We start from the raw sequence: 27478 nt of genomic DNA on the forward strand, positions 1-27478 counted from the left end.
CTCTGTTGCCTCTCTGGGGCTCAAAAGCCCACTGAGCAGGTTCCTTTCCCCCTGGTTGGGGGGGAACAGCCGTGAGAGCCCCTTTGTGGGTTTGTGAGAAGTGGTTGAAATCACCCCTTCGTGTCAAGACATGAGTGATACTGTGGAAGTGTAACTGAACTGAAGACCAGCGGCAGCTGGACCCTAGCATGAGTGTTCAGTCCAGTTTTGTGAAGACACAGCTGCAAAACTACACGTCCCAAGATGCCTTTCACAAACACACACAATGTACACTATAGCGTACACATGCTGGGCGTGGGATCTGGAACCTGTTTTCCATAGGCTTCTGACACATTAAATAAGGTGGAGCAAATGGCCACACCCTAAAACCAGGCTTAAGGATTCCTATTTAAGCCAAGCCCCAGGGCGAAGCCGGAATTTACCTTTGTACTTCACTCGGGTCTGTGTTGGTGGTGACTGGCTGGGTGGGTCTGGACCTGGCTGCCGTTGTGACACGTCTCAGAGCTGCAAGCAGGTTTGAATCCAGGATCCTTGTGGCCCTGCTCCCCGGTTCCTACCCTCTCCCTTCTCCTATTCTTTATCTCTTTAGGCTTTTCCCCTCAGGACCTCTCACAGGTTACCCTAATTCCTGCTGCCCTGGAGGCCCCCTGTGTTAGTCACAGGATTTTTACTACCTAACAGGTTAATAGTCCACTTCTGATCGTCCCTCACTTTCAGACTCAAGGCTCCACTGTTTCCTGGCAGGCAAGAAATGCTGGGAAGGATGGACCCCAGCGCATTACCGCCTGAGGGTACAGGTTAGGGATCAAGGGTGGGAAATTGGTGTCAGTCATCTAATGCAAGGCCTTAATCACTGCCCTGCCTTCTGTAGGTACTACCAGTCAGCTACCATGGCCTTTCAGCGTCTTGGGCTGGCAGAAGAGTCTGGCCCAAACCCCGGGGAGTCTGAATTGGCTGTGAACCCCTTTGACGGGCTCCCATTTTCTTCCCGCTACTACGAGCTGCTTGAGCAGCGCCGAGCCTTACCCATCTGGGCTTCTCGCTTTATCTTCTTGGAGCAGTTGGAGAGTAGCCCCGGTGGAGTGGTGCTGGTGTCTGGAGAGCCTGGCTCTGGCAAGAGCACCCAGGTGGGGGGAGATTCTGGGAGTAGACAAAGGGAGGGACTAGAGAACTGGTCCTTCCCCTAGCAAGGTGGGGATTGGGCTGCTTGGAGTTCCAGGGGAGTGGTCAAAGCCCAGGGGACTGTTGAAGGACCACAGGACTCCCCAAATGAGAATGGCCATAGGTCCCCCTGTACTTCTGACTGAAGTCCAGCATCTCCCTGACTGCTTGTCCTTTCCTATTCCTACCCCAGATCCCTCAGTGGTGTGCAGAGTTTGCACTGGCCAGGGGGTTCCAGGAAGGCCGAGTGACTGTCACTCAGCCCCACCCTCTGGCAGCCCTGAGCCTGGCCATGCGGGTTGCCGATGAGATGGACCTAACCCTGGGTCATGAGGTTGGATACAGCATTCCCCAAGAGGACTGCACGGGGCCAGACACCCTGCTCAGGTGAGGCCTCTTGGCAGGCCTGACCCAAATCTGATTTTCCTCACACAGTAGAAACAAGCCCAGACCTCTGACACCTCACTCAGTGCTCCCTCAGCCCATGTTACCCTTTAGATCATGCACAATACAATGCTGAATTAAGCCCTTAACCCCAGTCGGGGGCCCTCACCTGCCCAACTGGAGTACAGCTTTTGAAAAAGGCATCATCAGTGAGGTCGTGGGTCTCAATACAGGTTCACAAGGTCTTTTTTTCTGACCTTGCTATCAAAATCTACGCCCCCTCCGCCCCCCCGGGGCAGATATTCCCCTGGGCTTCTGAAGCTGTTCGGTGTCCACCCTGACTCCTCTGCCTACTGCCAATGTCAACAGGTTCTGCTGGGACGGGCTGCTTCTGCAGGAGGTAGCCTCAACCCGGGGCACAGGAGCGTGGGGCGTGCTGGTGCTGGATGAGGCCCAGGAGCGGTCAGTGGCCTCGGACTTACTCCAGGGGCTGCTGCAAAATGCCAGGCTGGGAAACCTTCCAGGGGACTCGAGAGTGGTTGTGGTTACTGACCCTGCCCTTGAACCCAAGCTCCAAGCCTTCTGGGGCAACCCTCCTACTGTGCATGTACCCAGACGGCCTGGCACGTGTCCCACACCTGTATACAGGGACACTGTCCCTACTGATCGAGTGGAAGCTGCCTGCCAAGCTGTGATTGAATTGTGTACAAAGGAGGCTCCAGGAGATGTGCTGGTGTACCTACCCAGTGAGGAGGTAAAAATGGGCTGCAGAAGGAGGTCCTCACATTTGCTGCCTTCCTTTCCTGGGGGAGTTGGAGCAATGCTTATTAGGAACACTGAAGTTGTAGTATTTACTATGTTGGAGTCCTTAGGAAAAACTGAAGGATTTGGGGGTAAGGAGGTCTACCACCCATCTAACACAGAGACTATGGCTCAGTGAATTCCTAAAATTTTGACAACTTTATGTGCATTTTTCCAGAATGAAAAGCCATAGCTTTCATTGTTTTTTTTCAAAGGGGTTTGTCACCTAAAAGGTGAGAACTGCCTTAATGCCCCACCCCTCCCTTCAGGAAATTTTGCTGTGCTGTGAATCCTTGTCCAGGGAGGTGGGGCCCTTGGCTCTCAGGGGGCCTCCACCACGAGTGCTGCCCCTTCACCCCGGATGTGGCCCAGCCGTTCAGGCTGCATACGAGGACACAGACTTGGGTGCCCGAAAGGTCGTGGTCACTCACTGGCTGGCTGACTTCTCCTTCTCCCTCCCTTCCATCCGACATGTCATTGACTCAGGACTGGAGCTCCGAAGTGTGAGTGAGAGAGATGAGGGGATGTGGGGGCTAAGGATAGAAGTGGCCCACTCTGATCTGTCTTGGCCTTGGTTGGGGGGGCGGTGACAGGTGTACAATCCTCAGATTCGAGCAGAATCCCAAGTGTTGAGACCAATCAGCAAGTGTCAGGCAGAGGCAAGAAGACTGCGGGCAAAAGGGGTCCCACCAGGTAAGAGCCTTTGCCCTACTGAGATCAAACATGAAAAGAATCCCCACACGCAAACCCAAGAAACCTGCAGTGGCCTTCTTTCCCAGGTCTTTCTCCCCTCAGGGTCCTGCCTCTGCCTGTACCCTAAGTCCTTCCTAGAACTAGAGGCGCCTCTGCTGCCCACAGCCAGGATATGTGAGGTGAATCTGAGCCCCGTGGTGTTACTTCTAAAGAGAAGACAGATTGCAGAGCCTGGGGAGTGTCACTTCCTGGACCGGCCTGGTGAGCACCCACCCCCCAGGTCCTGCTGTCTGACCTCCAGGCTCCAATACTCACTGCCCGCTCAGCCCTCTTTCCTTACCAGCTCCAGAAGCCCTGATGCAGGCCCTGGAAGACCTGGACTACCTGGCAGCCCTGGATGATGATGGGAACCTGTCAGACCTGGGAGTCATCCTGTCAGAGTTCCCACTGCCCCCGGAGCTGGCCAAAGCCCTGCTGGCCTCTTGCGAGTTTAACTGTGTAGACGAGATGCTCACCCTCGCTGCCATGCTCACTGGTATGAATCACTTCTCTAACTCCTGCCGCCACTTCAGCCCTTCTCAGCCCTTTCTGGTGTTCTGGCCCCAAATGGCAGCTCTTGCCCCTCTGCTTCCCTTGCAGTGCCCACAAAACCAGCCCTAACCATTTAGCCCTCTCCCATGTCCTTAGCCTCCTCCCAACGCTGGTTCTTGCCCCCAAGGTGCGTTAATCTCTCCTGTTATTACTAGACATCCACACTCCTCTCCCTCCACCCTCTACTCCCCTGCAACTATACAGAATCATCTCTACCCCAGGCCCCGGGGTGTCCCCGCCCACTGCATCACAGCCTTTGGCACACAGCACTGACAAATCTCACAGCTCAGCCAGGACGTCCCCTACCCCACGGAGGCTGAACCCCCTGAATACTTCTGAGTTCTTATTCCTTATGACCTTCTAACACTTGAAAATGCCGACCACTCCTGCCTTGAAACTACCCCCTCAGCACCTGGGTGGCTCGATGCTAAGCATCTGCCTTTGTCTCAGGTCATGAGCCTGGGGTCCTGGGATCGAGCCCCCGCATCAGACTCCCTGCTCAGCGAGAAGTCTGTTTCTCCCTCTCCCACTCCCCCAGTTTGTGTTCCCTCTCTCAATGTCTCTGTCAAATAAATAAATAAAATATTAAAAAGAAAGAAGGGAGGGAGGGAGGGAGGAAGGAACGAACGAACAAAGGAACTGCTGCTTCCCTAAACCTCTGTGACTCGCTCCACCAGGTTTTAATCCTGCTTCTCTGGCTGTCAAGCAGTTCCCTTCCTCTCTTCCCTGGCTCTTTGTCCTCTGCTCCTCCGCTGTAAATCGGGCCTCAGAGTTCCATCCTTGCACCTTTTGCCTTCTCATTCCTTGAGCTCTCTGAGCAAGTTCGTGCACAGCCATCTTTACACCTAAAATGTCCAATCCTTCTACCTCCCTGCCAGTACCATTTTTCTGAATCTTAGGTTTATATATCCCATGCCTAATGGACATTTCTATCAGAACTGGCCACAGTGCCCCAGCCAGGAACCGAAGTCAAGCACTTGCTTAAACTGTTTGCTCTCCACCACCACCAAATCATGCCATCCTCTCTGCAGCTCCACTACCATTATCCTAGACTAATCTTTCCCAGGTTCTTTCATTTTTATCTCCGAAATGTTTTTAAAATTCATCTACTTGTCTCAACACTCACTAGCAATGCCAGTGTTAGATCCTCACCACCACCCAGCATAGATCCCTTTAGCCTCCTATGTTTTCAAGTAAACTTTAAACACTTGGAATCTTTTCCCTCAAAACTCTTTTCAACAGCTATTCTCTATATTCTGGACAGAGTAAAACTCATTGGCACAGCACATCCAGCCTCTCGTGACCTGGCCCATACCTGCCTCTCCAGCTTTCTCTCCTGCCAGTCTGCCTCATATGCCGTTCCCCCTAACCATACTAGGTGCATGCAGGTCTCCAACAGGCCATACTACTAATTTCTGTGCCTTGCCATGTGCACAGCTCAGATTCTCTCTGCCCCTTCTCTATTGAGCTAATTCCTAACAAAACTTCAAATATTGGGATGCCTGGGTGGCTCAGTTGGCTAAGCATCTGCCCTCCGCTCAAGTCATGATCTTAGGATCCTGGTTTCAAGTCCCACACTAGGCTCCTTGCTCAGCGGGGAGCCTGCTTCTCCCTCTGCTGGCTGCTCCCCCTGCTTGTGCACTCTCTCTTTCTCTGACAAATAAACAAAATCTTAAAAAAAAAAAAAAAAAAAAAAGAACTTCAAATATTGGCCCACACATCTGTTGTGCTGATCAGGTTTGCTTATCTCTCTCACCAGACCCTAAGTTATTTGGGGCAGAGATTGTCTTTCATTTATTTATCCTCAATGTCTAATAAAGTGCAGAGCACCTAGAAAGTTGTCAATATCTTGAATAAACTTCCCAAAGTGACACTTGCTACCTTTTCACCCTTCTGTACTGCTGTCCTTTCTCATTCCCCAAAACGACCTTCCTCTCTTCTTCTCCAGCTGCTCCTGGGTTCACCCATCCTCCACTCTCTGCAGAAGAAGCTGCCTTGCGTCGGGCCCTGGAACATACAGATGGTGATCACAGTTCTCTGATCCAGGTGTACGAAGCCTTTATACAGAGTGAGTAGCCCACTCTGCATCTTCTTTAAAAATGCCAGATTTTCCAAAGAGGGGAAATGGTGTGCAACCAGCTGGCAAATCTCCATGCCCAGGAGGAGGCCCTTCAGCCAAGAGCTGGGTTCTCTTGGGGGACTCTTTGCAGCTGTAGCTGTTCCCTTCCTTTTGTAGGTGGAGCAGACAAGGCTTGGTGCCAGGCTCGGGGGCTAAACTGGGCAGCATTGTGCCAAGCCCAGAAACTTCGAGGTGACCTCCTAGAACTCATGCAACAAATTGAACTTCCACTGTCCCAGCCAGCCTTTGGCTCTGAGCAGAATCGCACAGACCTTCAGAAAGCACTGCTGTCGGGATACTTCCTTAAGGTTAGGGGAAAGAGTTGGGGCAAAGGTCATAAAAGGAGGAGAAAGTAGGGGGACCAAAAATTGATATGCCACCTCTGAAACAGGGGTCTGGGTGACCGTTCAAAAGATTTTTTAGAACCAGGAGAAACTTTTTCTTTGAGGTGTTGGGGTATAGGGGCCTATGGGAAATGCCATATGGCAGGGACTCTAACACCTAGAGATGGTGCTTTTCTTTTAATACTCTCACTGCCCTTCCTAATTCTTTCTCAGCCTCCTCCCCCCCCCCCCCGCTGTTCTTTTTTCTACTGCCTTCCTCTTCTCCCTCACTTACTCCTCCACTGTCTTTGCTTTTCAATGAGGTGGCTCGAGACACAGATGGGACTGGAAATTATCTGCTCCTGACCCATAAGCATGTGGCCCAGCTCTCTCCGTACTGCTGCTACCGAAGCCGCAGGTCTCCAACCAGACCCCCGCCATGGGTTCTTTACCACACTTTCTCCATTTCCAAAGACAACTGCCTTTCCATTGTTTCTGAGATTCAACCACAGATGTGAGTTCCCTGATGCCCCTCTTACATTGCCTATTCCTCTTCTTGGGGCCAAAATTATGACTGGGGAGTTAGAGAGCCTTAAGAAGAAAAGGATATCTTAGTAGTCTGCAGTGACATATGATTCAAGGGCACAGAGTTTGTGGAAGGAATGGGAAGAAGTTTAAGAATCTGCATTATAAGAGAGGGTACAGAAATCATCTAATTGTGACTCTCTCTGTCAGGCTGGTAGAGTTGGCCCCTCCATACTTCCTGAGTAACTTGCCTCCCAGCGAGAGCAGAGACCTCTTGAATCAGCTGAGAGAAGGAATGGCAGATTCTTCAGTAGAGAGTGAATCCTCCTCCACCCGAGAGTTTGGCGATGCCTGTGTCCTGCAATGACCTGCCTAAGGAGTGGAACTGAGCTCATCTGAAGGCATTAGATCCTCTCTCAGGCTAGCACTGAGGGAGCCAACCAAAGGTTAGGGTCAAATGTAAATCCTAGAACCTGAGTCTCAAGAAATGGTGGACTGAGAATAGAGGAGACTGGGTAAGCCCAGTATACATATGGTTGGACCCTTTCCTTAGCATTCTTCTATTTATTGGAGAATGACTGATGTACCCCCCAAACCCCCAACTTATGCCAAACCCACCTTTGTGTACTTCATTTTGATCTATAAAAGTTCTTTCTCTGTGGTGCCAAATTTTAGTTTGATTCTGCAGCAGCACATACAGGATCCATGAGTTAGAGATGACACAGTATCATCCAACTCCTCCAGCAACATCTTCTTGCCTGGCCCCACCTGTGGGCAACCCTTTGCAGTATAAATGACCTGGCTGTCACTAACCCAGAAAATGTGTAGTTTGAGTACAGATGGTCTCACCCTTCCCCAAGCTTACTTGCCTTTATCTTGCTCCCACCTACCGGGGAGGAAGAATGAGAGTGCCATAAGAAATCAGACAAAATCTTCCCTGTTTTCCACATACAACTTAGATCCAGCTCCTTCTTAAACCTTAAGGCTATTGAAGCCATCCCCCAACTTTCAATTTTCCACCAACAAGCTTCCCAGCAGCCCCTAGCCCACCAGCATGCTGAAGCTTTTCTAACAACTTCAGAGACATCATGCTTTCCTTTTCCCCCAGCTGAGTACTCCTTTCCCTTTTCTTCATTTAAATCATTAATTTTTATATTTTCCATCATCTTGTACATTGTACATGTGTTTGTAGAAATTGGTGGAAAGAAAGACTTAATCCTCAGAATTCCTCAGAGTGTCTTCCCTTGGAGAGTCTATCTGTTCTCATCATTCCATCTATCTCCATATCCATCCTATGTGGATGTCACCCAACCTGCCCCAAAAGCACTTTTCCAGAATGTATTCTTTTTAGGTCTGGCGTTCAGTTTTGCCTGTAGTTATCTTGCTCTAATATTTCAATTTCCCCTTCATTATCCACAACACCATCTCTCTCCCCAGCCTCTACATCTCCAACCATGGAATTATCTTTGCTTCTTCTTGGATAGTCCTAGTTTTTTGCCAAAATCTGCTCACCCTAACTCCACGAGGTCCATTAATTTTATCCACTGCCTCCCCGTTTCCCCGTCTGTCCCCACGGGAGACTAGAGCTGTATTAGTGTTCCCAGATTCTCTGCTTCGTAGGGTGTATTAGTATCCGTCTTGCCTGCCACCCAGGCATGTTGTGAGGCTCAAGGAGGAGGGGAGTCAGCAGGTTGAACACACACAACATGAGGTTCAAAGTCAGAAAGGTATCCTTAGCGATTATTTTACAGTTGAAGAATGAGATGCCCCGTGTGGATAACCCTCTGGTTCCTGTCACAGTCAGACCCTTGCCCTCTAGCTCCTCTTCCATGATTCCGCTGTCACTGTTGTCCTTCCTTCGCACCTTTGAAGGAAGGTGCCCTTTGAATGGACGCTGCTACCGTCCCTTCCCAGCACCACGGTTAGGCTGCTCTGTGGGTCCAGAACCCTAGCTTGAACCCACCCTCCGAAGAATCCAAAGTTCTCGGGAGAGCAGCTCCCATTGGCCAGTCCGCCCCCTCCCCTCACCTCATTGGCTACCATACCGCAAGTCCCGCCTTCTGGGCTCCTCGGGTTCCATCTGCCTTGCGACCGCAGTTAAGTGGGAAATGGCGGGAAAGGCCACGTCTAAACGCGCGGCACAACCTCGAAATGCAAGCCTGGGAGCCCGCGGCGGCCGTGGAGCCCTCGATGACAGCCTCAAAGCCAGCTCCTCCTCACCAGCTCCGCTACCACGGAACCACGGCACCACGGCACCACGGCGTGGTCAGCCGCGCGCTCCATGGTCCTGGGCCGGGCACTCCGCGCGGCGCCTCCGTCCGTTAGAGAGCTCTCGGCCGCTCGGGCAGGCGTCGCTCACACCACCGAGGCGAGCCCGGACACGGAAGCCACCTTGTTGTCCTCGGCCCAGGGCTGCAGGTTCTGCAGCGCGAAGAGCGACGAGTTGTGCAAGCAGAGTGGGTCTGGGGGCAGCGGCGGCCGCAGAGGCCGCGGTAGGGCATCCTGTTGTAGGTGCAGGAGCAGCCGGCCCGCGCGGTGCCGCTCCGCCTCGCGCTCCTCCGCCGTCTGGCGCCTAAGCGAGCGGAACCGTGGGGTCAGCTAGGCCGGCCCTCGCCGACCCCGCGCCCACCCTGCGCCCACCCCGCGCCTCGTCACCGGCCGGGCCCGCGGTTCCAACCCAGCCCCGCGCCGTGCCGTGCCGTGCCGTGCCACCACTTGACGCCTCCCGCGAGCCCTCGCTCGCCCCTAGCCTCACCGCCACTTGGTGCGCCGGTTCTGGAACCAAGTCTTGACCTGTGCGTCGGTCATGCGCAGGGCCTTAGCCAGCGCTGCCCTCTCCGCGGAGGCCAAGTACTTCTGGCGCAGGAAGCGCCGCTCCAGCTCCAGCACCTGCGAGCGGGAGAAGGACGTGCGCGGCTTCTTCCGCTTCGGGGGGGTCCGGTTTTGGTAGGGGTGACCTATGCGCCGCGTCCCGGAGAAGGGCGAGAGTGCAGCTACGGGGAGGAAGAAGAAACAGGGCAGGGTTTTCAGGGTGGCCCTTCTAGGTGTCCGAAGCCGGGTGCCATCCCAGCAAAGGCCTCCAGACAAGAAAGGGCCTCGGAAGAAATGGCCCTCCCCCTTGGGTGAAGGAAGAGACAGCCCCCGGAACTTCACCCTGCCCTACCCGCAGTGTGGACTGTGGGCTGCAAAGGAGGGCGCGGACATCGACGGCAGCTCCCTCCCCATTGCCTCTCTGAGCATCAGTACCAAGAGAAACATGTTGGGGGAGGATCCCCTGGGATGATCCGGGCGGGGAGCGTACGGGGAACTTGAGTCGGAGCAGAAGGATCAAAGATGAGGAAAAGGGGTCAATGTGGGGCTGGACGCTGGAGGGTCGGGCAATCTCACCCGTGAGCCGGTCCTTGGCAAAGCGGCGGCCGCTGTCCATCCAAGGGAAGGTGAGTCCGGCTAGGCCACCGGCTCCGCCCAAGCCCGAGGGTCCAGGCACTGCTGGCGCGCTTCCCGCGGGCGGAGGCACTGGCATTGGACGATGCGCCGGGACACGGATCACGCCGCCTGGGCCCATGCCTGAGCTGCCAGGTAGCGGGGCCAGCGAACCCGCGGGACCGTAGCTTGAGGTTGCGTGAAATCCACCCGAGAACGGTGCACTCTCCACATGGCCCTGGCCGGCGCGACCGGGGCCTAGGCCGCTCCCGGGGGGTTCCGGGCAGCTCAGGATCTGATCGATGCCAAAGCTGATTGGCTCGTGGTGCGGGAGGTTGTGCGAGGCCAGGACCGCCGGCTCCATGGGTCCGGGTCAAGGAGGACCACAGGAGTTTTGGCGGTGGGGGAGGTTGCCCCAGGCAACTCTGGGAACCCAGTAGCGGAGCGCTCCGGGCGGCAGCCTCAGGGGCCCGCGGGGCTGGCCGCTGCGGGTCTCCGGGGCCCCCGGGACAGCTTCATCCCTGTGCACGGGGAGTAGCCGCGCCCGTGCCGGCCTCTGCCGGGCGTCGGCGCAGGGACTCGCATCCCGGGGAAGCGCGACCGGCGGGGGCCCCAGGAGGGCCTTGCTGTCCCTGAGGCGCAGATGGACGCTGGGCTGCCAGGGCCTCTGCCCGAGTCCGGGGTGGAGAGGGTTGGCCGGCTGGGGATGGGGCAGTGACTGACAGATCAGCACTGGGTGGGTAGTGGGGGCTGGGGGTAGGGCAGGGGCGGGGCCGTACCCGTTAAAGGGAAAGAGACGCCTGTTTGAGCCAAACGCCGGGACGACTGGCGGGCGGGGATGGTGGGGATAAGGGGGGAGGTGGCAAGGGTGTTAGGAACCAGGCTCAGCACGGGAGGGGCCGGAGCAAGGGCTACTGCGCGCTGAGTCAGGCGAGATGCGCACAGCAACTCCATCCTCGCCGGCCTCCGCCTTTGGGCTTCCTCGGCCTCACCAGCTTCCTCGCAGGTGTCTTCTCCCACAGCCCCCAATTTTCGCCTCGCGATGGGTCCTGCTTGCCGACTCCCAGATTCGTTGTGGCCCCCGCCTAAGTGCCCTCGAAGACCAAATCTCGTTGTGGCTTCCTGGCTGTGATGGGAAGCGGTTGGGAACGGCGCCGGCGATTTGGAGGCTCGGGAAGAGGACAGGTGTGGGAAGGGGGTGGCGGAGCGCGTCTGGTGGGCTAGGGCGGGGAGCAACCACTCCAGGCCAGCCACCCTGGCGCACCTCCCGGCCTCTGCCGTAGGGGCCCTACCTTCTTCCCCGAACCCCAATAACCAGTGCCCTGTGTTTCTTAGAATTTCGATTTTCTGAAATCGGTGTAAAGCGTACCATTGGCTCAACCCAGGCTAAGTCAAGCGGATGAGAGCCTGGGGGTGGCGTTCCGCTCCCCACAAGGGACCACCAACGAGGGACTCTGCCGCTCCATTCTGCGCCTAGGAAGTCAATTCTCAAACACTTCCCCCTCAAAGGCGAGAGGACAAAATCGCCACAGGCGACACGTGGGTCCTCACTGAAGCCTTCGGCGGTCTCAGCCGCGTCATTTTCCACAGGCCCTTCACCCACCCAACTCCAGAAACTGTGCCTGGAGTGTGTCAGGGATGGGAGGTGGGGAAAGACTGAAGGCGCTCCGTGACCTTGTGACCTCTGGCTGGGGACCCAGGAGCTGGGAGTGTGTGAACTCTGCGTCCTTCCCGGGATGGGACCCGGGCCCGGCGGGCCCCTGCGCTTTAGACCCGCCCCCGCCGCCGCCCGGCCCGGTGCAGGCCGCCATAATCGGGTTAGCTGGGTCGGAATTACATTACCTTCCCCGGCCCGCCCCGGCCCCGGGGGGGCCCTGGCGCCTCCGAGCCGGTGAGACGGCGCAGGGAGGGGGGTTGTTCCTACCATTCCGAGACGGTGGGCACGGATGAGCCGCTCGGCCTGCCTTGGACACGTGGTGGCCAAAGGACCCCACCCTGCTGTGTCAGCCCTAGCCCCTAGCCCCCACCCCACTCTGGTGCTCAGCTCCAGTCGTCTTGTTACCCGTGTAAGCCGAAATGCCTTCCAAGTCTAGTAGATGGGTCTCCCTCGGTGCACGGATCTTCCAGTTGATTCTCCAGGATCTCCTGGGAAAGACTGCCCCTCCTTTCTCACCAGCAGATGGGCTGCAGCACTGCGCCTGAGGCAGGGTGAGGGGGTCTTTTCTCTCCGGGGAACTGCGAGCGGTATTTGGGCATCTGGGCAGGAAGATAAAAAAACGAAGAGAATGGACTCTCCCCACTAAAGCCACCACCCCCTCCTTCAAAGTTCTCAGAAGCCTCAGTCTGAAGAGGGTGAACCATGGAAGAGGGAGGCAGTCAGCATCAGTAATATGTGACTTCCTTCCCCAAATTCTTGTCCACTTTCACTATCCAATTTCCCCAGCCCTTTCTGACCCTGCAAATAGCCTCTTCTGAAGGCAGGGCCGGGGGGTGGGGGTGGAGAGGAGGCTCCCGCCAGTTTGGTAGCTGTGTTTTATCTTGATGGGTTGGTGAGACAGACAGACATTATCACCTCCCCTAGTCCCTCACAGAAGCCCAAGCACCCTTTCTCAGCAGTAGAGAAGTGGGGCTACTAGGGGCCATGAAACTTATGCTGTTCAGGCAGGGAAAACCTCCAGAGGCCACTTGGGCTGGATCCCCTGAATGAGAACGGAGAGCCTAGGGAGAGAGCAAAGTAAGTAAAGATGCTGGCCTGCAGGTTAAGAATCTGTCAGTCCTTTTCTCCACTCCAATGCGTGGACTTCTGAGGAAAGGCTGGGCTCTAGTGTGTCTGCAATCAGGCTGAATAAATCCTTTTTGAATGAATCAGTGAGGAAGGAAGACCTGTATGTATACCTGCTGACAGTTCACCCTGCCTTTTGAGGTCAGCCCTGATGGCACTGCCATCCAGAGATGGCCCAGCTGACCCTTGGAGGAGAATGGTCACAAACCCAGTAATGTATACACATCTTCTGGGGAGTTACAAAAAAAGAAATGAGTGCCCTATTTTTAAGAAAAAAGAGTATTCAATTCTGTCAGCCACAGTCCTAGGAATTCCTCTGCTTGTCTCCAGCTCTTTGATCTGGATTCCCTGGAAAAGGTGGTTCCTGCTAGTTTATATCTAAGATGGAGGTCAGGGCCCCTCCATCCAGGCACAGGACCCCTATGTGCATGTGGTCCCCAACCTTCGTTTTTAGGCCTTCAAATTTGCAGCTTCACAGGAAGAGGCATGTCCCCAGCCTGTGCTCCAGTGACGTCCCTTCTTTTCTGCTTTTTGTGCAGTATCTTCCCCATGAGATGGTCCCCACTTCTGTATCATCATTTCTCTCATTAGCTTAGTCCTTCCTACCCCCAACTGTCTTAAGTCTTTTTTACCTGGACCAAAAATCTTTGCCTGACTCTTCAAGAGAGATTATGTTTTTCCTTTCCCTTGTACTCCACACAACCACTTCCTCTACTTCCTCACCATTTATTCTTTTAATTTTAATTTTAAGGTAATTCTACACCCAGTGTGGGGCTCGAACTCACAACCACAAGGTTGAGTGTAGCAGGCTCTACTGACTGAGCCAGTCAGGTGCCCCTCATCCTTTATTATTTTAATCCACTACAACTTGGCTTTACCACACTCTTTTTCAAAGAGCTCCGGTGTCTATTATCAAGGATTTCTCAACATATTTTGCTCTGGTGATTACCAACTATTTCTTGAAATATCCCTTTTGGCTTCTGTAATACTGTTTTATTTTACATCTTAGGCTTCCGGAGTCAAGGCTTACATTTTTTTCCCCACCGACTTCACTTTTTCCACTGAAGACTGAGTATTCTGAGAGCTCAGATTTCAGCTTTCCCTCTCTCTATTATCTGCTGAAGATTTCATCTGTTCTAATAGTCCCATCTATTATATCCACTCAGAAAACTCTGGGACCTTGATCCTTGGCTCTGACACTTGTTGTGTTCCAACCCTCTGTCCTAACCTTCTGGTGAGCTCCACCTGCCTTTACTGCAGCCACCTTAAAGTCCAGCAGGCTAGAGGAGGTGTTCACCTCCCAAGCTCCTCATTCACTCCCTCCTATGCTTCCCTTTGAAATGTCTTATATACAGCCCTTTCTTCCCATTCCCACTGATAGAACCTAATCTAGGCCATCATTACCACAGAATACATTTATTCAGTTGCTCATCCAGAAAATTTTGAACTCCTACCACACACCAGGCACTGGAAATAGAGCTGCAGACACAACAGAAGAAAAAAAAAAAAAAAACCCTGCCATACTAAGCTTATATTCTAGTGGGGGAGGCAGGTAAAACACAAGATATATATTAAATAATAATAAATGCTAAGAAGAAAACAAAATAAAGGGGGAAAGTGAAAGGACAGGGGTTGTGATTTATCTAAAGTGATCACAGAGGGCCTCACAGAATAACAACCTGGAGGAAGAAAGGAATTGTTTAGATATCTGAGCATTTCAAGTTGGTGATAATGCAAGTATATCTTGGTGTTATCTGTGGAACAAACAGTAAGGGGTCTAATATAGCTGGAAAGACCATGCAAGGCCTTGAAGCATTATAGGACTTGGGCTTTTAGTCTTAAAATGGAAGCTATTAGGTTAAGGAAAAGATGCCTGATATTATTTTATTTTTTTATTTATTTGTCAGAGAGAGGGAGCGAGAGCGAGCACAGGCAGACAGAATGGCAGGCAGAGACAGAGGGAGAAGCAGGCTCCCTGCGGAGCAAGGAGCCCGATGTGGGACTCGATCCCAGGATGCTGGGATCATGACCTGAGCCGAAGGCAGCTGTTCAACCAACTGAGCCACCCAGGCGTCCCAAGATGCCTGATTTTAAAATATAATGCTTTTTTAAAACAAGTTTCTTAGGGTAAATTAACATACAATAAACTGTACATGTTTAAAGTGTATAAAAGTGTATGTGTACACACATGAAGCCATCACAATCAAGATAACAAACACATCCATCAACTCAAAAAACTTTCCTTATATCCTTTTTATTCATATGGAAACATGGAGCAAGGAAAGCCGGCCAGAAGCCACTACAATCAATCATCCAGAGGACAGATGATGGGATCTTGGACTACGGAGGTAAGTAAGCAGTGGTTGTAGTGAGAAGGGGTTGATTTAAAAATCACTCATCTCATATTTTCTTGCTGCTTATCCACTCCAATTATTCAAAAATAAATGAGCAAAAATGTTTCTTTCATAGGGTAACTCCCTCCCTTCAAAAAAATGTCTGCTAGCTCCCTATTGCCCTTAGGCTAAAGTCCCAGCTCCATGAGGTCTTGCTTGTATCACTACTCTCAAATCCACGCCGTGGCTTCTTCCTGTCCGTCTTTCCAGTCATTGCCCTTCACTCTGCCTTTTTCTCTTTTCCCACCATACTTCTTATCCATGCATTCCAACCCTATTCTCTAAATTGTGCCCACACAAAGTCCCACTTCTTCCAGAAAGAAAGACCGTCCTCGGTGGGTCTCCACTGGGATTACTCCCTTGAGTGTCCCAACTACACCTGATGTTAATACTTCACAGTAAACTTATCCTTGGTTTTCAGTCCCACTGGAAGTACCCAGAGATCGCGGTGTACAAGGTCTAGAGCTCCTAAGATTTTCTCCTGAGTACGGGGCTGGGCCTATGCTACTGCAGTCTCTTGCTGCTTCGGCGTGTCTATGTGCCGTAGTGTCCCAATCCTCCTCCCCTCCTCCTTCGGCATCTGCTCTGCATTAGTCTGTCCCAGGCCTCCGCAGGCGCCGATGATTGAATCATCATCATTAACCGGGGTCTGCCCCCCCTTCCCCTCCACAAGCCCCGGCGGCAGGGGAGAGGGGGGGCGAATAAGATCGCTACACCAAGTCCCTGAGGGTCTCTCCCTCCCCGCCACCCTCTCCGAGACTCCGCAAAGCCCGGAGAAACTCCCGCCGCGGAGCCGGGAGAAGGCCTGCCATCCGGATGAAGATCCGTAACGTGGACGCGTCAGCCGACGACGGCTACAGTACGAGGAAAGGACCCAGGAGGGGTTTCTCTAGCGGGGTCCTGGTGACGGGAGATCGACGACCCTGATCGGCGGCGGGCGGAGACCGCTGGGCCCTTTGGGATAGAAGGGGGCAGTCTTTTGCTGGCTCCAAAAGTTAGTCCCGGGGTAGGGTAGGGTCTATTGTGATGATTACTACAAGAGGTCTGTGAGATAAGACCCCCCTCCCCACAACCCCCCTCCCTAATTACGGATTGAGGAGGGGGAGGGGCCAATGGGGCTCAGGTGAGCACACGGGGAGAAAGGGACATGGGCGGGGCCTTACAGAGGGTCAGCGAATCCGAAAAGACCTAAGCCCTCGTTGCTGGGCGACAAGTCCCGCCCCGCAGGCGGCACCGGAAGTGGCAGGCCGGGATCAGCCTTTAAGATGGCGTCTCCTCAGGGGGGCCAGATTGCGATCGCGATGAGGCTTCGGAACCAGCTCCAGTCAGTGTACAAGATGGACCCGCTACGGAACGAGGTGCAGGGGCGGCAGGGTTACTGCTGTGGTCGGCTAGCGGTGCGAACTCGGGCCGGCTGGAGGACGGGCGGTGGCTGGCCTGGCGCCCAGTGCGCCTGCGCAGAGACAGGGTGCCCAATGCGCCTGCGCGATTGCGGTCGGGTTGCCAAACTCCGAGCTAGGACGCTTGCGCATTGTGCCGCCCACGTCGTGTAGTTTCCCCTGGGAAAGGAAGGTAGGGCTAGTCCAAGTGAAGAGAGCCCCCGCTGGGCGCGGAGCCCCCTGCTGGGCGGAGGGGGAGTGTCCGCTCCCGGGAACTAATCCCTTGCGGACCGCGCGGGGTGCGAGACTTGGCCGTGGGGTTTGTTGAAAGGCATCTCCCAAGCTGGAAAGGCGTATGATTGGGGTTGGAGGGGTTGATCGGTGACGGAGAGTGGATCCGCAGGAGGAGGTCCGAGTAAAGATCAAAGACCTGAATGAGCACATCGTGTGCTGCCTGTGCGCTGGCTACTTCGTGGATGCTACCACCATCACAGAGTGTCTTCATACGTGTGAGTGCCCTGGACCCTGGCTGGTTCTTCCAGGCCCTAGTCCCCACCAAGCCGGTTGCCACACTGCTGGCTGCCTGCCCCAACCACCCAGGCACCCCACCCAGCGCACGAACCCCATCCCCAGAGGGACCAAGAGTCTGTTTTTTTCTTCCTGCAGTCTGCAAGAGTTGTATTGTGAAGTACCTCCAAACCAGTAAGTACTGCCCCATGTGCAACATCAAGATCCACGAGACACAGCCACTGCTGAACCTCAAACTGGACCGGGTCATGCAGGACATCGTGTACAAGCTAGTGCCTGGGTTACAAGACAGTGAGTGACCAACCTAACTTTGAGGGGCCTCTAGAGGACTGATGCTGGAGATGACAAGGGCTTTGGTGGGAATCACATAGGTAAAGAGGTTGACAGTCATGGGGACAAAGTATGAGGGAGGGCTAATACTGTATTTCCCACACTCCCCTCCCTTCTAGGTGAAGAGAAACGGATTCGAGAATTCTACCAGTCCCGAGGCTTGGACCGGGTCACCCAACCCAGTGGGGAAGGTATGTCCCTTGGCAGCAGGAGGGTAAGAAAAAGCCCCCAGAACATCCCTCTTGCCCAGTTTTGCTCTCTGGGGGAAAAGGAGTATGGAATCTGTGCCACTGTCCTCACTACTCTTTCTTAGAGCCGGCCCTGAGCAACCTCGGCCTCCCTTTCAGCAGCTTTGACCACTCAAAAGCCCACTACTATCGTTATGATGAGCAGCTGAGCCTGTGCCTGGAACGGCTGAGGTAAGGAGCAGGTCCTGAACTGTCTGCAGTAACAGTCAGTGACTCAGAACCAGGGAGGGGCTTGCAGTGAGGGAGTGTCTGTTCCCTTGAATAGAGTATACCATAGTGCTGGGTGGGAACTGGGAAAGATCAGACTCCCTAACTTGTGTCTGTTTCCCCCAGTTCTGGAAAAGACAAGAATAAAAGCATCCTGCAGGTGAGAGGGGCTGAGGGGAGGACCTCTCTAAGGACACTCACTTCCCTGTGGCCCTTCCCTGACACACCTTTCCTCTTGCCTTCCATCCCTGTACCCAGAACAAATACGTCCGATGTTCTGTTAGAGCTGAAGTTCGTCATCTCCGGAGGGTCCTGTGTCACCGCTTAATGCTAAATCCCCAGCATGTGAGTATTTTTACAGTAGGTTTTTGGGGAAGGAAGGGGTTGAAAGGGAGGGATGGAATCTGTAGTATACCATAGTAGTTCTTGACCTACATGAGAGAGCAGTTTTTTGTTTTTTTGTTTTTTTTAATTTTATTTATTTATTTGACAGAGCAAGAGATCACAAGTAGGCAGAGAGGCAGGCAGAGAGAGAGGGGAAAGCAGGCTCCCTGCTGAGCAGAGAGCCCGATGTGGGGCTTGATCCCAAGACCCTGAGATCATGACCTGAGCCGAAGGCAGGCTTAACCCACTGAGCCACCCAGGCACCCCAAGAGAGCAGTTTGTAAAGCTGTGCCCCCATTTCCCCTCCTAGGTACAGCTCCTTTTTGACAATGAAGTTCTCCCAGATCACATGACCATGAAGCAGATATGGCTGTCCCGCTGGTTCGGCAAGGTAAGCTGGGGCCAAGGCAGTCCCCAGGGCAGCAATGGGCTGAGGGGGCATTTTGGGTAAGAAGTTCCCACTGACTGCTTCTTCTGCTTGTTCTCTCCTTAGCCATCCCCTTTGCTTTTACAATACAGTGTGAAAGAGAAGAGGAGGTAGGGGCCAAGCCCCCGCTATATCCCTGTCCCCTTCCTTCCCCAGATATTTATGTGAAATAAACTGTGGCTTTATTTTTTGAAATAAAAACTTTAAAAAGCGTGTTTTTTTTTCCTTTCTTCCTTTCATGTACTCATGCTTTGTTCTGTGTTCTGCTTCCCTCAGAAATCCTCTGAGTTTCATCTTGAAGGAGGGCCTCTCTATGTCCGTGGTCCCTCAGTGAATTGCCAAAGGAGAGGGGTAGAGGACCCTACACATATAAAACTCAGAAGGTGAGCTAAGTGGAACCAGGTTACCCATACCAGCCTTTTTTTTTTTTTTTTTTTTTTTTGGGTGAAGGGAAGGCTTTCTGGAGGGGAGTTCTCACTGTACCTGAATTTTGTAGCATATGCTACAGGTTTGAGTGGAGGTGTCCTAACTCAAGAGCAGTGAGGGTAGGGCTAGGGTTGGACAGGGACCACTGTAGGACTGAAGGAGATTGATATTTTATTTATTTATTTATTTGACACAGAGAGAGAGATCACAAGTAGGCAGAGAGGCAGGCAGAGAGAGCGGGGAAGCAGGCTCCCTGCTGAGCAGAGAGCCCAATGCAGGGCTTGATCCCAGGACTTGAGATCATGACCTTAGCTGAAGGCAGAGGCTTTAACCCACTGAGCCACCCAGGCACCCCGATGATTGATATATTTTAAAGAAAACTCTAAAGAATCTAAAAAATATATAAGAATAATTTTTTTAAAAATAGGGGGTTAGGACACAGGGAGCACAAGGGTGTTGAGTGGAGACATGCTTGTCCATACAGGATTCAGTAGGCCTTCAGGTACTTGGATTAGGTGAAGCTAGGGTGAGGAGAGGGAAGTGGTGCCCAGGAGAGCAAAGGCAACTTCAGGTAACAAGAGGAAAGCAGGAAGGCTGTTAATTTCCTTGATTAATTCAGCAAACATTCCTTGTCTGTATGAGCCCAGCCATGAGCCTTGGGCTCTGAACATAAATTCAGCCAGTCTCCTTGTTCTGTAGCCTCTCAGTAAGGTAGTCAGAAACTTGTCTGACTGGGACAGTAACAGATGGAGGAAGAAGTTCCTGAAGGAAGCTAATGGGCTGTGGCTGAATCTGGGATGAATGGGAAAGGAGCCCGCAGCATAAATGTTGCCAGAACTCAACTTTGAAGCCTAAGTCTTCTACGGGCCCAAGTCTGACTCCAGTGAATTCAAAGTGGTCATTGTGCATGGCTGGGGAGGGCTGAAGGCATGGAGCTTCCAGGGATAGAGATGGGGTGGCAGAAGACCTAGGGGAGGAATTCCGTGAAGATGGTGTGAACTGGCTAAGAGTGTCTGAGACTGGGGTGTCCCGGGGTGGAAGCGGGCATGTTTGAGGGGCCTGAGCATAGTGACCAGTGCACAGTAGACCTGGCCTTCCCTACACACAGGTGAAGTTTGTAGGTCACGAGAAGAGCACAGTGTGGAGGGACGGCAGAAAGCAAGGAAGAGCCCTCAAGTGTAATGGGCAGTGAGGACCAGGGCGGGGACACTGTAGAACTTTCAGCCTGACAGAATCTCCATGATTCCCAAACCGTCGCACGTTTCTGACTTCATGCCTAGAATACTTCTCCCTCACCCCATACCCAGCTGTTCTTTCAAGGCCCAAGTATCACCTCAGCCAGAACCCAGGCTTTTTGACCCCTTTGTGCCTACCTCTAAACCAGCATATATCTTGAGGTTTGGGGTTAATTATATCTGCATCAGTTGGGCTCCTCCCCAGTCTTCTGGGACTCACGGCATGGGCTCCACTCATGCATGCCCCACTGAGGCTTTTCTCCAGGGGTTTGCAGGTAAAAGGGCATTTTTAAGGAATTAATACCACCACCACTCCTCCCTCGCCCCCCCAGAGGTGTGGGCTGAAGGGGAAAGAGAGTAGAAATTCTCCTAAGGATATTTTGGGTCCCTAAGCAGCTGCAGGAGTTGGGGACTAGTCTGATTGGGTCTTGGCCGAAGCTTGGCATCAAGAAGGCCCAGTCAGAAGATAAGGCTGACCTGGGAATCAGGCCTCAGGATGAGGCTTTTAACAGCGCATGGCTTGAGGCCAAGGGGCAGCAGAAGGTGCTCAGTCAGGGATCTGGGGTGCAGCAGGCAGCCTCCCCTCGCCCCCAGCTCAGCAGAACCGTCTTTGTGTTTGTCAGCGGCTGTGGCAGAGGCAGCTGCAGTGCGTCTCCCATCTCCCAAGGTGACTGATGCAGGCCAGCTGTGGGCTGAGGGCGGAGCACTGCTCTTCCCCTATTTATGAGTCCCTTATCCCCTCCCTGGCTTGCACCTCACCTCACAGAGTCCGTCCCTCAGGGTCACTCAGGTTAAGATCTGCACCACGGGGAGAATCAAGCCCAGTTCTCTTGAGCTGGGCAACCAAGAATGTGCTTGGTCACTTGGTTGTGTTCAAAGAGGCCAGCTCTCAGCTGGCCTTCTCCAGGGGGCGCTGCCCTTGACCTTGCAGCCCTTCTGGGTGGAGGCGTCAGTCAGTCCTCACTTGCTGGGTCGAGTTGGCCCTTGCCCCGTGCCTTTCTCATCTAGCCATTTCAGCTGTCCACACTAACCTGGGAGAAAGGGGCACCGAGATTTGCCCCCACCTTTGGCACAGGGGCAGGGAACCCACCAGGTGAGAACCAGTCCCTCTCAGCCTGGCCTGTCTCTTCCAGCACCAGGGTTGGGCAGAAAAGGAGGGAAAAGGGACTTCACTGGTGGTGGAGCAGTGGGTCTGTGTTGTGTGTGTGTGTGTGTGTGTTGTGGATGGGGTCCAAGGGACTTCACTGGTGGTGGAGCAGTGGGTCTCTGTGTGTGTGTGTGTGTGTGTTGAGGATGGGGTCCAAGTCTCCTGCCACTCCCCTGGTGCACACAACCTCCATAACCACAGAACAACGGGGTCGGTGAGCCAGCATACAGGGCTGCCACAGGATCACAGACCCAAGCAAGGCCCTCCAAGAAACGAAACTAAAATGTTAAGTGTCTGAGTCAATTCTTTTCTGCAACATTTTCTGAAAGAGAAAACAAGCTCTGAAGTGTGATAGATGAAGGGCTGCCCTGCCCTGCCCCGCTGCCTGGAGTTTCCTCCCTTAACTCACACTTCCCTCTCACTGGCTAACGGACTTCCCTAAGGGTCTAAAGGGGCGGCCAAGCACCTCTCTATGACTGTTCTTGTCCTTCCACCTCTCCGAAGGGGTTATTCCGAAGATCCCCCAGTCGTCCCTTTACATTCACAGAATTCAACGGAATGCGCAGGAAGGGAAATTTGGAGACTGAAAGTGGTTTATTGAGCAGATCTCTGCCAAGAGGGGCATCAATTTGGGGTGAGCCTGGGTCAGGGAACCCACCAGGTGGATGGCTGAGGTGGGCAAGGTGGTTGACAGGTATGGTGTCAGGGAATGAGGGAGAAGGTGGAGCTACAAGGAAAAGGACATCTGAAAGGGGGTGATGAACAGAGGTGTGAGAAAGCATCCTTAAATAGGAATAGAGGCATCTTCTGAGGGAGTGAAAGTTGGAATGTGGGGATCTCTATAACGGGGAGGAGCAGAGGACACCCAATGTCTAAAAGGACAATCAATGAGGGGAATCTGAGGAGATGGGAGACCACAAAGGGTTGCTTGAGAATCCTGAGAGAGGAAAACCTCCACCACAGGTGGGGGTGGAGGGGGATGGGGGGTGGGTGTGTGTGTCTATGAATCCCTCTGTGAAGGAGGCCTGGGACAGGGAGCGTTGGACCCTGGGGTGGGAGGTATGGGTGAGGGAAGCCTACACGACAGGAGCTCCACAACCTCCTACCCACCCCCAACTCAGAACCCAGGTTTCATCTCTTAATCTCCCTCATTAATCATTCACCTTCCTCCTACCCCCATCAGCGGATCTAGTTTCTTCCCAGCTCAGGTTCCAGAGGTTTTGCTAGAAGAAGTCCCCTACTGTGGCCTCACCATCGTCTGGACACAACCCTGGCCGCTGGGCTGACCTTAACAGGCTCTGCTGTCGGTGGCCTTCTGCCTTTACCAGTCTCTCCTTCTCTTTCTTGTCCCCCAAATGAGGATGGCCCAGCTCCATTGTCCAACCGCATTACTTGAGCCTGGTTGCTGGGGGCGGGGGGGGGGGGCGGGGGGAGGCGGGAGAGATGGAAGAGGAGGAAGGCAAAGGCCCTTCAGGAGAGAGGGTACTCCCCACAAATACACTAGTAACTGAGAGCAAGGAAGAGATGACCTAAAAGCTATGCAGAGGACACATGAGTGTCTGTTTGGTGACAGGCTTGGGACTTGAGCTAGGCGATTCCAGCAGGCTCCTGAGACCCTCTTTAAATGCAGATTAAGTGAAACCTCAGAGGACTGAGGCTTCCAGCCAGGAGGGTCTCTCTTGGCCCCTTTCCACCTCCCCCTATTAGTAACCAATTAGCAAGGTCTTGACGCATCTGGGTTTTCTGCCGTGGCCTGGCTCTGCTCTCTGCCCCAGCAGTGGCCCACTGGGCTGAGTGTGCTGCTCAGGCTGGGGGAGCAGGGAGGGGTCTTACCAAGAGGACCCCGTGTTTCTCCGCCTCTGTTTGGTGGTAGGCCAGGCCAGTGCCTCGGGCTATGTGAGGTTCCCTCACCCCCACCATCAAAGCGCCTTCTGGTCCTTGTTAAAGAGTCTTCGGCCCAGGTGCCTTAGATCTCCCAAGCTCTGTTTAGGGCACCTCAGCTGCAGGCTCTACTTGCCCCCCCCCCCCAAGGAACAGGCACCGAGGGTCATTGCACAAGCGGTGGGAGGTGCAGAGGTCTACAGAGGTGATGTGATGGCCAGTCCAGGAGGGACTTCTTGGCACTGTTGGAAAAAACCAGAAGAATCCTGTGGAGGCAAGTCCCTTAGGGATGGTGGGCTCCTTGGGAGTGGTGGGGCTTTTCTCTCTCAGCTGTGAATCCCCTAGCTATTTGGATTTGGGCATGTTTATGTGAACAAAACATGCCTTCCTTGGCCTCCACTGGTAAAGCAGCCCTCTCCCAGAGCTGCCTTCTTCCTACAAAGGAGCGCTATGGAGTGCTCACCTAGATGAGAGCTAAGTACTAGAACAGGTGGGGGAGAAAAGAAAGAAAAGGACACAAATCGGATAGTAATGAATATCCCTGAGGCACCTGAGTGGCTCAGTTAGTTAAGCGGTTAAGTGTCTGTCTTTGGCTCAGGTCATGATCCTGGAGTCCTGGGATTGAGCCCCAGGTCGGGCTCCCTGCTCAGCAGGGAGCCTGCTTCCTCATGCTGTCTTTCAAATAATATCTTAAAAAGAAAAAAGGAATGAATACACTAGACTTTAGAGTTTGTCCCTGAAGTGGCAGGGGTTTCTGTCCCAGGATCTGTTTGGGTCCATGAAGTCTGGCATTCAGGTCACTTTTCTATGAGGCGTGACCAGTGGCCCTTCCCATTGCTACACAGTGGTTTCTGGGCTTCCCAGGCTGGGGAATCCTTATTTGAACTACAGGAGCTTAATAAGGAGGTAAAGACAGATCGGCTGATGGGTCTCTGTGGAGGCCAGACTTCCTTGGCAAAGACCCAGCCCAGGCAGTAGTGCTAGCTCTGGATTTGCTGTGTCCTCTCTCCTGAGGCCCAGGTCTCCTCCGCTTCTTCGTGTGTTTTGACTTTCCCAGGGCCTCTGAGCCGCGGTGGCCTGGCCTGGGTCCAGAGAGCCAGAGGAGTCCGCTCACCTGCCTTTGCTTCCACATCGCATCCCCAATGCTCCCGGTTGCAGACACTCTGCCAGGCCAGGTCCTGCCGAGTCTCGAGTTCCCCCCAGCCCCCTCGCGCCGCACTAATAACTTCCAGCCGCCAGGACCTCTTTAAGAGCGTTCCGCAGGGGTGGGGCTGGGACGAGGGGGCTAGGTCGGGAGACTGAGGTCCTTCCTAGGAGAGATCGGACATCCTAGAACACTCAGCTCTGGTATCCCTCCTCGGAATTTTGCAAATCCCCATCCGCTGGGGCCAGGGGAAGCAATTTTATTGCCGACTAGTTTATGAGCCAGCGCAGCGGCTTGGCGGGGAGTCAGTGGCACACAGAAACTAGGGGCCGTCCAGGAAGGGTCCAGCCAGAATGTGCACCGGGCCGCACCCCGCAGCGCGAAGCAGCTCAGCGGCCCAGTACGGCAGGTTGTTCTGGGGCTTCTCTCTGAGCCTCCCCACCCTGTAGAAATACCGCTGCCGGGTTATCTACTAGCTCCAGACCCACCGCGCCGCCCCGAGTTGGGGGTTGGGGGCGCAGGAGGAGGGGCACACGGGGCTCGGGCCCAGCGCGGGGGGCGGGTCCCAGGCTGGGGGCCCAGATCGGGAGCCGCTCGCTGGGGCCCAGGCAGCTGCGGAGCGGATCGCAGCTGGCGGCGGGACCGCCACAACCTGACCGGCCATGAACTCGGGACCCCAGCCTCGGACACCCCGGACACTATTCAGCATCGCAGACATCCTAGGCCCGCGCAGGATTACCCGAGGACCTTCTACGTCTCAGCTTCCAGAGTCGAGCCCTGGTTCCACGTCGCCTCTGTGCGCACTGGAGGAGCTGACCAGTAAAACTTTCCTCGGACTCGACGGGCACGCTCCGGAGTCCTCTGAAGGTACAGCGCCGGCGAGGTCACGCACTTTGACTCGACCTTCTCCCCATCGGTCTCCTCCCGGTCCCGGTCTCGAACCTTCGCTCACCCTGGCCGCCACCCTAATCCGCCCCCAGCCCTCAACTCTCCTGCCGGGACTTGCATCTCCCGATCCTCCCCTCCCGTCCATAGTTTCCAGGCTTCGCGGCAGCTCCTGGAGGCTGCCAGCGCCGAGGGGAAGGGTCGGCCTGTCAAGAAGTGAGTGCCCCGTGGGTCCGTTCACCATAGGCGGGCCAAATGCAACAAAGAGAGACCTGTGAGGAGACAAAAGGCCTGAGCGGGAGGCTGTAAACGAATGAGCTAGGGCAAGGGCAGTGCAGAAAGTGCTGGGAGGCGAGGTTCGAGCCTCTCCGGGGGACCTTGTTCTGCTCCACGCTGCTCTCTTCAGGAGAACGCACAGGAGCAGAAGGTCCTTGCGGAGGTAGGGATCAAGGGACCACATACTTCGCCTCTCTTTACCCCTTTGATTCCCCATACCTCTCTTTTGGGCTGGAGGAGGAGGCGCCGTGTCACTAAACAAGTGTTAACCAAGAGTGCCCATCATGACCCATGCGTCTCTAGAAGGCCATGGTCCGGTTCCTGTTAGCACTCATCGTCCGGGGCCAGCTGCCCCTACTTTGACAATGGTCGGTCCCCGCCTGGTTGCCGGCCCCAAAGCCTCGAAGGTCTGGCCCCAGATGGCCTGCCTCTGCGCCAAGTCGTCTCTGGCCCGTCCTCCCTCCACTCCTTCACCTCAGCAAGATGCCCTCAAGACTGGGCCTCCCATACCCACGTGGCCCTTTTCACTTTATGCCCCCCAGTCCCCTCGGCCTGAACCCTGGTTGGGTGAGCGGCTGCGGTTCTGGCGCCGGTTGGCCTTCTCCCACCTCTGCATCCCCGCCCCTGGCTTAAGCTACGTCCCCTCCACACACACCCGGCAGCCCCACCCTCGGCCCCGCCTCAGCTTCCCCTTCCCGCAGGCCGGAGACTGACCCCCGCCCTATCCTCGTAGGCCGCGCAGCCCCGGGTGCGCTGGGCCCCGGCCCGACCGGCCGCAGGCGGCGAAAGTCACGCACGGCGTTCACCGCGCAGCAGGTGCTGGAGCTGGAGCGACGCTTCGTCTTCCAGAAGTACCTGGCGCCTTCGGAGCGCGACGGGCTGGCGGCGAGGCTCGGTCTGGCCAACGCACAGGTTGTCACGTGGTTCCAGAACCGGCGAGCCAAGCTCAGACGCGACGTGGAGGAGATGCGCGCCGACGTGGCCTCGCTGAGTGCGCTGTCCTCCGAAGTCCCGTGCGGCCTGCAGCGGCTGGATGGCGCCCCAGGCCCCAGCCCCGACCCGGGCCCCGGCCCACCCAACTCCGGGCACCACCTGACAGAAGAAGAGATTCAGGTGGTCGACTGAAGGCAAAGCCGCGGCCAGCCGGGCTCTGGGGCCCCGTCTCCTCACCTCCGTGCCCCGCGCCCTATTCGGGTTCCCGGGTGGAGGGAGGGTGTGGATCCGGCCTTCCCGGCTCATAGTCCAGACGCTCACTTTTCCCAGTTGTTGAGAATAAAATTGAGACTCAGTCGCAGGAGGCCTCAGTCCCAGCGCGTGTGGTGGTGGTAAGAACAAAATCGGTGATTGTTGTGCAGATTCCTCGTTTGGCTGAGCGCTTTAAACTCCATGTCTCCTTTAACCCTGGTAGCAACTCTGTAAGGTTGGTGATATAATGATGCCCATTTCACAAAGCAAGAGCCACTAGGTCAGGCTTTGGATCTATGCATCCCGCCAGGCTTCAGAGCCAGTGCTTGTCAGCCCTCACAGTGCTCTGGAAACTTTGAGCTGAAGAGTAGGAGATGGGATTCTGGTAGCTATGGGCGACCCACCCCTACTGACTGCCTTTGGTGGCAGGACTCCACCAGGTCTTTGATTCTCTAGCCTCCTCAGCCCCTCACCCACCCCCTCCCTACCTTGCTTCTAACCTCTAGGTGGCCCCACAGTGACAATGACCCACCTGATCTACCCTTTCCCCACCCTGAGGTTTCTTGTTAATGGGATCTTGACCCTTCTCCTACCTCTGCTG

At 54.6% G+C, this 27478-nt stretch overlaps 4 protein-coding genes and 1 long non-coding RNA gene across 14 annotated transcripts; 3 read left to right on the forward strand and 2 right to left on the reverse strand.

Moving 5' to 3' along the window:
• Positions 1–27: 27 nt before the first annotated feature.
• On the forward strand, positions 28–7266 carry DQX1 (DEAQ-box RNA dependent ATPase 1). Of its 9 annotated transcripts, XM_082743856.1 has the most exons (12): positions 28–514; positions 718–797; positions 872–1127; positions 1355–1548; positions 1915–2299; positions 2616–2849; positions 2940–3300; positions 3383–3574; positions 5579–5698; positions 5867–6057; positions 6396–6586; positions 6808–7266. In XM_082743856.1, exons 3-12 carry the CDS (start codon positions 891–893, stop codon positions 6962–6964), a joined length of 2262 nt encoding a protein of 753 aa, XP_082599982.1. In that variant the 5' UTR covers positions 28–514; positions 718–797; positions 872–890; the 3' UTR covers positions 6965–7266. The 9 variants fall into 9 exon arrangements, with proteins under 9 accessions (XP_082599982.1, XP_082599984.1, XP_082599987.1 ...); XM_082743858.1 differs by having other exon boundaries at positions 368–1127; positions 2940–3039; positions 3142–3300; XM_082743861.1 differs by lacking the exon at positions 6396–6586 and having other exon boundaries at positions 368–797; positions 2940–3039; positions 3142–3300.
• A 474-nt stretch (positions 7267–7740) lies between these two features.
• Positions 7741–11031, reverse strand: TLX2 (T cell leukemia homeobox 2). The gene is made up of 3 exons (XM_082743898.1): positions 9985–11031; positions 9353–9590; positions 7741–9169 (listed from the first exon to the last, which is right to left on the reverse strand). Exons 1-3 carry the CDS (start codon positions 10382–10384, stop codon positions 8953–8955), a joined length of 855 nt encoding a protein of 284 aa, XP_082600024.1. The 5' UTR covers positions 10385–11031; the 3' UTR covers positions 7741–8952.
• A 4009-nt stretch (positions 11032–15040) lies between these two features.
• LOC309871179 lies at positions 15041–16495 on the reverse strand. Its single transcript, XR_014315073.1, has 2 exons — positions 16359–16495; positions 15041–16149 (listed from the first exon to the last, which is right to left on the reverse strand). It is a non-coding gene; the product is annotated as an uncharacterized lncRNA (long non-coding RNA).
• PCGF1 (polycomb group ring finger 1) lies at positions 16426–18911 on the forward strand. 2 transcript variants are annotated; one of them, XM_082743899.1, is made up of 9 exons: positions 16426–16553; positions 16978–17083; positions 17241–17393; positions 17552–17623; positions 17746–17851; positions 18014–18047; positions 18146–18232; positions 18582–18662; positions 18765–18911. In XM_082743899.1, exons 1-9 carry the CDS (start codon positions 16461–16463, stop codon positions 18810–18812), a joined length of 780 nt encoding a protein of 259 aa, XP_082600025.1. In that variant the 5' UTR covers positions 16426–16460; the 3' UTR covers positions 18813–18911. The 2 variants fall into 2 exon arrangements, with proteins under 2 accessions (XP_082600025.1, XP_082600026.1); XM_082743900.1 differs by lacking the exon at positions 16426–16553 and adding an exon at positions 16696–16767.
• A 94-nt stretch (positions 18912–19005) lies between these two features.
• Positions 19006–27010, forward strand: LBX2 (ladybird homeobox 2). Its single transcript, XM_082743901.1, has 3 exons — positions 19006–19081; positions 22054–25398; positions 26426–27010. Exons 2-3 carry the CDS (start codon positions 25194–25196, stop codon positions 26815–26817), a joined length of 597 nt encoding a protein of 198 aa, XP_082600027.1. The 5' UTR covers positions 19006–19081; positions 22054–25193; the 3' UTR covers positions 26818–27010.
• The last annotated feature ends 468 nt before the right edge of the window (positions 27011–27478 follow it).

The sequence above is a fragment of the Mustela nivalis genome, assembly GCF_964662115.1.
Source record: "Mustela nivalis genome assembly, chromosome: 8".
NCBI classification, from domain to species: Eukaryota; Metazoa; Chordata; class Mammalia; order Carnivora; family Mustelidae; genus Mustela; species Mustela nivalis.

Coding starts and splice junctions, on each gene's coding strand:
- PCGF1 (XM_082743899.1), top strand. CDS start 16,461: ATGGCGTCTCCTCAGGGGGGCCAGATTGCGATCGCGATGAGGCTTCGG. Junction 17,394..17,551: donor AGTGCCTGGGTTACAAGACA/GTGAGTGACCAA, acceptor CCTCCCTTCTAG/GTGAAGAGAAACGGATTCGA. Junction 18,233..18,581: donor TAATGCTAAATCCCCAGCAT/GTGAGTATTTTT, acceptor TTCCCCTCCTAG/GTACAGCTCCTTTTTGACAA.
- DQX1 (XM_082743853.1), top strand. CDS start 837: ATGCAAGGCCTTAATCACTGCCCTGCCTTCTGTAGGTACTACCAGTCA. Junction 2,300..2,615: donor TGTACCTACCCAGTGAGGAG/GTAAAAATGGGC, acceptor CCCTCCCTTCAG/GAAATTTTGCTGTGCTGTGA. Junction 3,575..5,578: donor CCTCGCTGCCATGCTCACTG/GTATGAATCACT, acceptor CTTCTTCTCCAG/CTGCTCCTGGGTTCACCCAT.
- TLX2 (XM_082743898.1), bottom strand. CDS start 10,384: ATGGAGCCGGCGGTCCTGGCCTCGCACAACCTCCCGCACCACGAGCCA. Junction 9,591..9,984: donor TGCCAAGGACCGGCTCACGG/GTGAGATTGCCC, acceptor TCCTCCCCGTAG/CTGCACTCTCGCCCTTCTCC. Junction 9,170..9,352: donor AACCGGCGCACCAAGTGGCG/GTGAGGCTAGGG, acceptor CCGCTCGCTTAG/GCGCCAGACGGCGGAGGAGC.
- LBX2 (XM_082743901.1), top strand. CDS start 25,194: ATGAACTCGGGACCCCAGCCTCGGACACCCCGGACACTATTCAGCATC. Junction 25,399..26,425: donor CGCTCCGGAGTCCTCTGAAG/GTACAGCGCCGG, acceptor CTATCCTCGTAG/GCCGCGCAGCCCCGGGTGCG.